Source organism: Erythrolamprus reginae, chromosome 2 (genome assembly GCF_031021105.1).
Source record: "Erythrolamprus reginae isolate rEryReg1 chromosome 2, rEryReg1.hap1, whole genome shotgun sequence".
Classification (NCBI taxonomy): Eukaryota; Metazoa; Chordata; class Lepidosauria; order Squamata; family Dipsadidae; genus Erythrolamprus; species Erythrolamprus reginae.
In genome coordinates, this window is record NC_091951.1 from 314,803,161 (window position 1) to 314,815,181 (window position 12,021).

The following is a 12,021-nucleotide window of genomic DNA, read 5'->3' on the forward strand; positions in this document are numbered from 1 at the left end:
AATGTGGAATAAAAGCACTGAGCTGAGCTGATATTTATTATTTTATTTATTTTGTCCAATACACAATGAAGGTTACAGAGGATATACTCATAGTAAAATACATCAATGAAAGAACAGAAGAGAAGATATAGGAATAAAACATATCAAGGAAAGAATAGAAGAAAAGATATAGGAATAGATGCAAGACAACTTTTTAACCTGTCTGAATGTTATCATTTATAGTAGCAACTTCAAGACAAAGAAAGCCATTAAGGTGTTTCACCATGGTTCCTCTCTGCTAAAACAAATATAACATATTTGCATCAAATATGCAAATTAGGCTAATTTATTAATCAATTACAAAAGATAATGGTTGTAATAGGGTTTAATGACATATGTGAATCAATATATCAATTTCTATCTTTAACTGAAGGTTTTGATGACCTTTCTTTTCTGATGAAGTAGAATTCATTGGTGTTAGGTGACTAATTATTAAATAAAAAATTATTATTATTATTATTATTATTATTATTATTATAATTATTATTGATAATAAAGTATCTTTCTCATTTTCATCAGCTATGTTCTTTGGTCATTTTACAAATTCACTCCGAAGTATATGGAAAATATTCCAAATTATTGCTTTAGAGAAGAAAAGAATGAAAGTTAAATGGATTTTTCCCCCTAAGCATGTGAACAACCCCCATTTACCCCCCCCCCTGCACATGGGCACAAGCTTCACTGAAGCTTCCAGACTTTCAGGAGGCCCACCGGGCCATTTTTCGCCATCCCCAGTGTTCAGGAGGTTTTCCTGAAGCTGAAGGAGAGTGAAAACGGCCGAAAAGAAGGCTAAAAATCAGCTGGTCAACACGTGCATGCAATGTGGAGCTGATACAGGGCCATGCCTTATGTGCCCTCAGATATGGCTCTGCAGGCCATCTGTGGCACGCATGCTATAAGTTCGTCATCACTGTCTTAGCTTCACCATCACTGTCCTAAAACTGAGTAGCTGCTGTCTTCTAATTAGCATTTTAAAGTAAATCATTAACTAAGTGATGGTCATATAAGTTTGATAAATAGATAAATAAACAATTATTCCACTAAGATATGGAACTGTTGAGAAATAAAGGTCTAAAAATTGTTATAAAATAAACCATAAATTTGAAATACTGTATTCATGTTTAAATTAGACAAGCCTGGGCCTCTACTATTTTTGAATTTCAAGCTCAACATACGGATAGTTCCCATTTGGGTGAAAAATAGTTTCCTCTTAGTAAACCTCATTAATGAAGAACTGAGTAATATTCAGTTAATATCTTTTCCAATTCTCCAGTTCTATGAACAAAAGATGACAGGGAATCATATCAAGAAACCCATGAAAACAAAGTTATCCTCATTTTGAATTTGCAGGCAGAACATGATTAATTAGCAGAAATATTTTTATTTTTATTTTATAGAAACATAGAAGATTAACGACAGAAAAAGATCTCATGGTCCATCTTCTAGTCTGCCCTTATACTATTTCTTGTATTTTATCTTAGGATGGATATATGTTTATCCCAGGCGTGTTTAAATTCAGTTACTGTGGATTTACCAACCACGTCTGCTGGAAGTTTGTTCCAAGCATCTATTACTTTTTCAGTAAAATAATATTTTCTCACATTGCTTCTGATCTTTCCTCAGATTGTGCCCCCTTGTTCTTGAGTTCACTTTCCTATTAAAAACACCTTCCCTCCTGAACCTTATTTAATCCTTTATTTAAATGTTTCTATCATGTCCCTCCCCTTTCCTGCTGTCCTCCAGACTATACATATTAAGTTCATTAAGTTTTTCCTGATAAGTTTTATGCTTAATACCTTCCACCATTTTTGTAGCCCATCTTTGGACCCGTTCAACTTTATCAATATCTTTTTGTAGGTGAGGTCTCCAGAACTGAACACAGTATTTCAAATGTGGTCTCACCAGCGTTCTATACAGCGGGATCACAATCTCCCTCTTCCTACTTGTTATATCCCTAACTATGCAGCCAAACATTCTACTTGCTTTCCCTACCGCCTGACTGCACTGTTCACCCATTTTGAGACTGTCAGAAATCACTACCCCTAAATGTTCATATATGTATATGTTTATAGCTTTAAGACATGGTAAATATCCATATGACATCTTGACCATTGTCATTATATTAAAAAGAGCTATTCAAAAGAAAACTAACAAATCTACTCAAGTCTGCCTAGAAGATATCTCATTAAGTGAAGTAGATAGGTTTAGAATTCAATCCTAAAATATAGTCAGGTGCACAGGAAATGAAATACACTTGCTTTTATAGAAGAGAAGTGGTAACTTCTGCCTTTTGACTTCTTTGCAATACTTTTGCAAAAAATAAAAAACCAAAAGTTGTGTTTTATCACTAATAATATGTGTAAAAAGTGATGCAGGGACCAGACAAGATGAGAACAATAAATTACTTTAGGAATTAACTAGTGACTAGTAGTCACTAGCAGTGACTAGTAAGAATTAATTATTTTTAGAACAAAATTACTTTATAAATCAACAAGTCAGATGATCAATGAGAAAACTGTTCAGAATGTTCATTTAGGGAATATGTATCTACATTTATTTATTTATTTATTTATTTATTCATTCATTCATTCATTCATTCATTCATTCATTCAGCTTCTATGCCACCCACAATTTTGAAGAATTCTCAAGTAACTGGAAGTAGATTAAAACAAAATTTGCTAAGTATTTGGAATGTGGGGGGGGAAACATGTTCAAGAATACAGCTTTAGAAATGTTACAGTGCCCCCTGCTGAATAGTCACTCTAATATAGGAAAGCAGTACGGTTCACAATTGCATTGCAATAGGACTTGTAACAAGTCTTGGAGCAGATGTACTGTATGTACTTAGACTTCCTGCATCAACGTGGAGCTTCAGGGTGGTTGAATTAGTTCTGTTTTATTCCCATAAATGATGCAAAGAATAATTCAAAACTGAAGAAAATGAAACTTCTTTACAGTATTAGGCAATCTTAATTAATCTGGCTAGTATGGCTTAACACCATATTTTAGAGACGCAACCTAGTTGATAGTTCAAGACATGATCTCAGTTAGGATACTGCAATCAGAGAGAAGATACATGACATTTCCTTTCTTCACTTTACAACACAACTTCTAATCTCAATGAAAAAAGATCATCAAGACATCTGTTACTTAGACCCAAAGCTGTCCATTTCCAAAATTTAATGCAGCAACCACTGTGTGCTGCAGTCCAACTTAATGCAATACAGTAGTAGCCCAGAAAATGCTACATTTTTAAGTTTCTGCATCTTAGCAGCTGAATCCTATTGTGGAGAAAAGTATATGTTTACTGGAAATTATATAAACTCAACTTATCTGGAAAGCACTAAATTTGGGGTGTTACTTCTTAATTACTGTGTGAGCGTAAGTATGGAAACATGCAGTGTGACAAAGCATCATGCAAAACATTTATAGAATACTTTCAGGGATAGAAATTATACCTTGTAGTGACCTTCTTTAACAGCATCGTGTAATGGTGTTACTTGCTCATATCCTTTACAATTAACATCAGCTCCTGCTTTTAAAAGTTCGTTTGATATTTCAAAGCAACCGGCCAAACTGGACTCATGTAATGGAGTCCAACCTATAGAAGTGAAAAATCATTATTTTTTCCAAGAGGACCAAAGTCATTTTATTTATTAGATTTATTTATTAGATTTGTATGCCGCCCCTCTCCGTTACATTATTACATAATTATTATATACTGACTTAATTTCCATTCCAGTACAATGTAGACATTTAAATATTACCATCAATTTTTTTAAAAATCTGTTTAACGTTATACTCATTTAAGTATTGTTTATGAAAACCAAGTTTTACTTACCCACTCAATTTGTCCATTCATTTTGAAACAAAACAAGATACTCCCAATTATTCTAAAATATGTCAGAATGTATAATTATAGGGAGAACAATCTGCTTGTTGGCCTGTCAGCCTGTTTTGCCTACCTATATTCTGTTTTCACTTATAGTAACTTTTAAAATCTTGCAGGAAAGTTTACATCTACAGAAACCATTATTCCAGTTTGAAGCTGAACACCAGAGTTTTACTGAATAAAATGAAATCTGGTATTTATGAACCTTCAATTAAATAAGATTGATTCTGAAATTTTTATAAAACTAACTTTATGTTGGCTATTGTACTTACCTGCATAATCCTGAGCATTAACATTTGCACCAGCTTTTATCATTGCATATACAGCATCTAGGTCATCTTCTGCGGCAGCTGTATGCAACAATGTCTGACCAAAACCATCTCTTCTGTTGATTACAGACAGTGAAATGTAATTATCTGAGGAATCATTGGAATAATAATTTAAAACAGTCCGCTTTCCTAAGAAATAAAATATAAATGGAACAAATTAAAATTTTAAAATGGCATTAAATGGCATGAATCATAACAACATGTGCTTTTGTTTTAGAAATGTATAAAGATGTAACAGTTCTCCTGCTTCTAATTTGTTATGCAAACTGTAACAAGAAATGCAATTGACATTTTACATTTGCATACATAGTTAAGCAACAAAACTCATGTCTCTCAGTAGAGATTGTTGTACTTCCACACAAAACTTTTATTATGCAATCACCTTGCCTTCTTAATACATTTTCAAGGGAAAACAAACAAAATAGTTTTCTATTTAGACTACTGCCATATTTTTCATTATTTTATATATTTTTTCCAAAACATCTTATGGAAGAAGTCTGTTGGATAACATCAAGAGTTACTGACTTTCTATCTGTAAAGAATTAAAAATGCTTGCTTGATTACTAGGTATTAATATATACGGTTATATATAGTAATATACAGTATAAAGTTAAAAGGACATTCAGTGTTCCCTCATTTGTTGCGGGTGTTACGTTCCAGAACTACCCGCGATAAACGAAAAACTGCGAAGTAGAACGTAAAAAACATTAAAAGCATGACATTCCACCATTTCTTTGATATTAGTATAACTATTGTCCTGCAGTGAGTTATCCCACAGCAAGTTGTCATTGATTCTGGGAGATACTATAATTGTGATCTGAGAACCATACATCCAGTGAAGGGCTACAAAAATGTTTACTAGCACACTGTGGGCGTGACTTATACAGGACGCCCCTTCATTTTCTTTCAATATATTTCAGTGCATATTGGGTGCTCTGGGGTGGAGCTCCAGTTTTTGCTACCCCACTGCGTTCCCCCCCCCCATCCAGGCAGTAGCCCACCTCTGCATACATCCCACTGCAACACTGATAAACTTTTTATATTTTTATTTATTTATTCATTCATTTTTTTAAATGCTACCATTCTCCTTAGACTCAGGGTATCTTACAACATGTTAGCAATAGCATTTTTTAACAGAGCCAGCATATTGCCCCCATAATCCGGGTCCTCATTTAACCCACCACGGAAGGATAGAAGGCTGAGTCAACCTTAAGCTGGTGATGAGATTTGAACCACTGACCTACAAATCTACAGTCAGCTTTAGTGGCCTGCAGCACTGCACTCTACATGCTGCGCCATCTCGTAAACATATACGTTATCTGGACTGGTGTGTCTTTGGATAAATAGGGATTTAATAAGAATTTACCATTTAGATTTGATGGATAATGATTAAATAGAAGTTTGCCAGTGTTGCAGTGGGATGTATGGTTTTCAGATCACAACTACTGTACTATAGTCTATAGTGGGCCGCACTCCCACTGCTAAATTTTTAATCTAATCATACAAGTTACCTAGACCAGTCTTAGGTGTGTCCTTGGATAAATAGGGATTAAATGTAGATGGTGAGATTTAATGGATGACATATCAAAGTACACTATAATCCAAAATTTATGCTGATTGCTTTTGCATCTCAGTCTGGAAAAATAAGTCTTCCTTCATCTTAATGAAATTCTACTTTTAATTTAAACCATTTCCTCCAAAACAATGCAAACTTTAAAAAAAATATTCAGACTGTAATTGAAATATGTAATATGTAATATGAACCCATACACTTTGTCACAGTAACATATTAAAAACAAAGAACATTGCCTTCTAGCTTTAAACAGACCATCAGAAAAATACTTAACTGGTTTTCTTGGCAATCCGCTGGCTCTTCCTTACTTGCTCAATTTTGGAATTTGCAACTGAAGATGAGCAATGGTATGTGCAAATTCCCAGTTGCAAAGATTCATATTCTTTATCTTTATCATTAAATCTGCCGACAAATAAATGGTTTGAAATTACAAACATATTTTGAAAATGCCTCAAAGCTTTTTCTTGTAATTGACTAAAATGGGAAGTCCTCTAGAAATTATTTAGAATTACCAAGGTTTAAACTTGTCGAAATGTTAAACTGGAATTGTACATTTTAAGTACCCTAAACTGGATATATAAAAATAAAATTGCCTTCCCCAAAGTAAAAATACTTAATACTCCATTCAGTCCTTAACCAATTATTATACCTGTGCTTCTTCTGGTGCATTCCTTCTAAAAATGGTTGACACTCAGAAGTAGCATCTATATCATTTATAGAGACACTCTTTTTTTGTTGGTCTGATTTTCTTAATGTACATGAAGTTCCTTCAAAGAGATGCTCACATGAATTGTCTTTTAAACTGGATTTTCCTTTTTCAGCTAGTTTGTCAGGACAATCAGTTTTTTGAGGATCTGGATTGTACAATGGATGCATATATTGCTCATAATCAATCTATGAAAAATCAATTGCAAAACGTTTCAAAAGGCATATTCATAAGAATTAAAAATATTGACAGTTCTAATAATATTTTCTATAGCTTTAAAAATAAAGGACTTTTTAAAATAAACTTGGTAATTTGGTAAGGAAAACAACTTTACAAATACAGCTAGTTGAATAGTTACTGTTTTTGCAGTTATTAATAAGATTCTCAGTCTTAGGGACATAGATTATGATATGACATTATAGCCGATTCTAAAGTTTTATAAAGCGAATTTCTTCTAGAAATCGATCCATGCATTTAAATTCATTTAATTAGTTTGCAAAATCTGACCCATCAAATTTGTTATCGCAGTGTTGTTTGTGAAATGTCTTAATATTCTTTCATTCTGACTATATTATTAATAAGAAAATGTAGCTATTTGGACTCACAAATGAAAATAATATAAGGTTTAATGTAGACACATTCACTGTTCCTATCAGTGACATCCTAAAGAAGCTGCACATCCTGGATCAGATTTCAATAACTACATATCCCTAGTTGCCAAAAATGTATTCCAGCAAAAAGACATGTCAATTATCTTGACTTATGGAAAGTAACATAATCAACTGGTTTATCCAGTTTTAAAAACAATTTTACCGAGCAAACCTTTGGCTAGAAACCTGTGTAAAACCAGTTATTAACTTCAAATTTGTAAGTTATGTCAGTAATATCATTTGTGGGAGCCTTTACTGTTACCATTCTTCCGCATTCTCTAGACAAAAACCAAGCTGGAGGAAATCTCCATTAAAGTTATGTTGCAAGTAGTAATTCAGCAAAGTAATTCTTAACCTTTAATGTTTTAAGCCTCACCATTGCTCAATTGAAGAACCTGGGCCCCAGCCATTATAATACTCTATAATGGCTGAGTATTATTTTTTTGCAAGCCATATAATACTGCTATTATATTAATCATTCACACTAAAGTTTAAAGATTCAACTACAGTTTCCGTGTTTGAGTAGTTATGGTACATATGCTGCAAACTGAAAAGTAATGTTTCAGCAGATGCTCAAACAGGATATTTTTCTTCATTGGAAACAAAAACATATGGTAGATAAAATAAAGTCTTTTTCAGGATTTTGTTTTCAACTAATATAAACTCTCTAAGAAGGAACTAAGTTAACTTATACTGTATAGCTTAATATAGTATATCTCCTCTCTTTCTGGTATCCAAATCCATATGAAAAACAAAATTAGCAAGCTTGAAATATCTCTTGTAACAAAACAAGAGATTCTCAAGGGGTGGAAATCCAAACAAAGATGAGACTGGATGCCCAAATGCTGAATGTCTATTGACAGAAGGTATAAACTAATTAAAAGCATATGAGGAATGAAATAGTTATTGTCAAAATATTCTCTTATTTTTATTGATATTCAGTCTTACAAGTGAAGGGCTACCAAAATGTTTACTACCGCACTGTGGGTGTGGCTTATGCAGGATGCCCTGCATTTTCTTTCATCTTTCAGTGCAAATTGGGTGCTCTGACGTGGAGCTCCATTTTCGCTACCCCACTACCTCCCCCTCCCCTGGTCCAGGCAGCAGCCCACCCCTGAGTTTTACCATATTCAAATAATTTCATATCCTGAATATCAGATCCATGCTTCCTTTCTTTCAAAAGCTCATTATTTGTCTTGGAAGTTCTGCTGGTATTACTGTAGTTCAACAATTGTACTTCAATGAAGTAATTAAAATCAAATTTATGATTATAAATTTTTTAAAATCTTTTAAAAATCTTCTATAATCATTCATATCCTTTAGAAAATCAAATATTATTTTTATACACTGAATGCATACATGCATTAAAAGAGTATTTTACTTCAATTTATTTCCTTAAGACTTGAACTTTCTGCTATGAATACTGTACATGTTCTGAATGCCTCAGCAACTGGGAACACTTAAACAAAGTCTATTTGGCATTGGAGCTATATTAGATTGATAATAAATAATACTTCTACTGCATTAAACAGGAGTCTACCAAAGAATATTTGAACCCAAATATGGAGAGACAAAATTCTTATCAAGAAAGCCAGTAATTATTTTTGTACTATTTTCTAGAAAAATGCAGAGATTTGTTCATTAAATCACAAGGAGTTGAGCTCAACTCAAAGGAGCCTGCATCTTTACATATTTTCAAGGACAGTCTTTCTTTATATGATATTCTTTACTCAGAGATGTCAGGAATTGAATCTGAGAAATTATGCAAAACAAGTTTGCAATTACTAGATTTTGCCATTTTTTTGCATTTTCTGTACTATTTTTCAAATATTTTTTTAAAGTATATCTTAGCCATGACATTATACTGTACATAATAGCAATGAGGGTTTGCTCTTCTCCATTAAATTTCCTGCTGACAGATGAAAGAAAAACTTGTTAAACCAGATTTGCCCCTATGTTCCTGTTATAAACATAAACTTTGGATTTGCTTTGTTTTGTTTTAAGAATATATAACTACCGTAATGATCAGCTTCTTGTCATAGACTTATAGAGAATTCCAACTATATCCCTTCTATTGGAAAATGAAGGGATATATAGTACAATTCACTATACAGGTAATCCTTGACTTACAACTGTTCATTTAGTGACCATTCAAAGTTACAACAGCACTGGAAAAAGTGACTTAAGACCATTTTTCACACTTACAACCACTGCAGCATCCTCTTGATCACATGTTCAACATTCCGATGGTTGGCAACTGGTTCATATTTATGACGGTTGCTGTGTCCTGAGGTCATATGATCAGCTTTTATGACCTTCTGACAAGCAAAGTCAATGGGGGATGCAGATTCACTTAGCATCCATGTTACTAACTAACAAATGCAAAGATTCATTTAACAAATATAGCAAGAAAAGTAATAAAGTGGGACAAATATTTCATTTACTAACATAGATTTTGGCCTCAATTGTGGTCATAACTTGAGGACTACCTGTACCATTATGCTACTTTAGAAATCTATTCATGAGACTTTATATCAAAGCTTTTGGTGAAAATATAATGATAAAAATACATCAATTAATATAACAGAAAAGTCTTTAAAATTCAAAGTTAATTTGTGTATGTATAAGCAGATTTTAAGAACATGACCTTACCAAATTTTAAATATGTGGTCCTCAGGTTACTATGCGTTTGGGATTGCCATTGCTAAGTGATGCATTTGTGGCATCATATGAATCCTCATATGAGTCCTCAGTGACTGTAATCCTGACAGGTGTTGTATGAATGCATGCATGCATTCCTCAGTGACTGCAATCCTGACTGCTGTTGTAATCTCAAAATGGTGCAAGTCATAGAGTGGGAAGAGGCAAAACATGCAGGTAAAGAGGATGATGGTGTGTGCGTGTAGGTGTTGTGGGGGAACCTGCAGGCAGTTACTAAAGAGCAAAGACAGACAGGGAGGTATGGGTGGGCACCTGGAATGGAGTGCAGATGGACAGGGGTATTACAGGATAAGGTCCCAAGGAATTCATACTAAATAGTGAAGCTCTTCAGGAGAAAAAGAAGCAGGAGCTATTTATGGGGATAAGTTGCAATTTTTCCAATTTTTTTTAGGTGACCAAATTAATAAAAAGGAACTGAGGCATATAGAATAACTTTAGCATATTTAATTTAAATGAATGACTCTGTCAGATCAGTTTAACATATTGCTTATGCAGAAGCAGAGAGGTAGGCTTTAAAGGCGGGATTAAAATTATGAACTTGGATGTCCCTAGTGTCCAAAGGTTTGAAGACCCCTGGTCTATCACATTCTTGGGCAAAGCATGTGAGCCATTTCATCCTTTCAGAGGTCCACGAAAATACATCTATAGTATGTAGATAATAAAATTGAAAAAAGGTGAACATTTTTACAGATCTATAGATACTTTGAGGCTAGTTATGACAAGGAATGGCTGGGAGGGAAGGGGCCAGGCAAGCCACCCCTTGATGTGAGTGACATTGAAATGGCCACACCCACCCAGTCACATGGCCATAAAGCCACTCCCACCCAGTCATGTGACTACCAAGCCACTCACACAAAATTAAGCCACGCCCAGAGTGTTAGTAAAAATAATATATGTATTTACATACGTGCTCGCCTGAAGTGCATGACATTATCATTAAAGCTTTTGGTTCCTCATGGCATTGCAAGTGACACTGAGATTTCAAATCTGTTTCTATTATTTGTGTGGCATCATCATCTGCCTGTTTGGGAGTTAGTTGCTTTTCTGTTGTGCTTGATCCAGTTCTGTCTTCTACTGCTATTATAGATTCTGTCAAGGTGTTTAGAGCTGTGACAATTTCTTCTGGCAAAGTATTACTCTCCTCATTTACAGATGCATCTATAGAAAAAATAGTATTCTGATACTCTAACATGTCAGACATTTCGTTGGTTTCAAATTGATCAAGTGGTATTATTACATGTTTCACTTCAAACATTTTAGTTGCCACACTATTTATTGTCTCATCAGATGTTATTGCTTGATGAAACGGATTGATATCTGCTGCATCGCTCTTGCCACCAATCATTCCAACACTTTGGAAAGTCACTGATGTTTCTTCGTATTTCGGCACATCATTTAATAATGACTTTACTGCATTCATATTTGAGGGAAGACTTTCTTCTAGAGAATCATCCTAAAAATAAAAATAAAATGTCATGGTTACAATAAAAAACAACTAATATTATGTCTATAAAAATATTATTTAATATAAATTTAATTATACCCTGTGGTATTTTATCATTTTTGTTACCATTTTGCTAATTCACAAATTGTACTGACATTCAATACAAGTTAATGTAATGGTAATTAAGGAATGCTTTTTTACAAAATATTTTATACTACCACAACACAATGACCCAAGTAGTTTCTACTTCAAACCGGAACGCCAAAGATAATGATGTCAGTTGTAGATTTTTATACTAATCCAGTGTAACAAGAGCAATGAAGGGTTGTAGAAAATTACATGAGTTTATTTTAATAGGATATTGACTATATATAAAACTTTTCAAAGCATTGCTTCAAAAGTAAAATTCTATTTTACTACGCACTATGTTGTTTAGAATAGAATAGAATAGAATAGAATTTTATTCGCCAAGTGTTATTAGACACACAAGGAATTTGTCTTGGTATTCATGCTCTCAGTGTACATAAAAGAAAAGATAAGTTCGTCAAGACCCATAAAGCATGATACTTAATGATAGTCCAGTTACATATACGTAGGGATGGGCCACGCCCCGGAATGGGAGGAACGCCGCTCCAGTAGCAGAAATAGAGCTGTGCATGCAGCTCCA

General features: G+C 33.7%; 1 protein-coding gene across 1 annotated transcript in view; it reads right to left on the bottom strand.

The window, feature by feature from the left end:
- The window catches only part of ANKRD31 (ankyrin repeat domain 31), a 69,395-nt gene that overhangs the window by 33,992 nt on the left and 23,382 nt on the right, over positions 1-12,021 (bottom strand). The window contains 5 exon segments of the mRNA XM_070736899.1: positions 3,498-3,640; positions 4,204-4,389; positions 6,108-6,235; positions 6,483-6,727; positions 10,818-11,363. Of these exon segments, the coding sequence (XP_070593000.1) occupies positions 3,498-3,640; positions 4,204-4,389; positions 6,108-6,235; positions 6,483-6,727; positions 10,818-11,363 (1,248 nt within the window).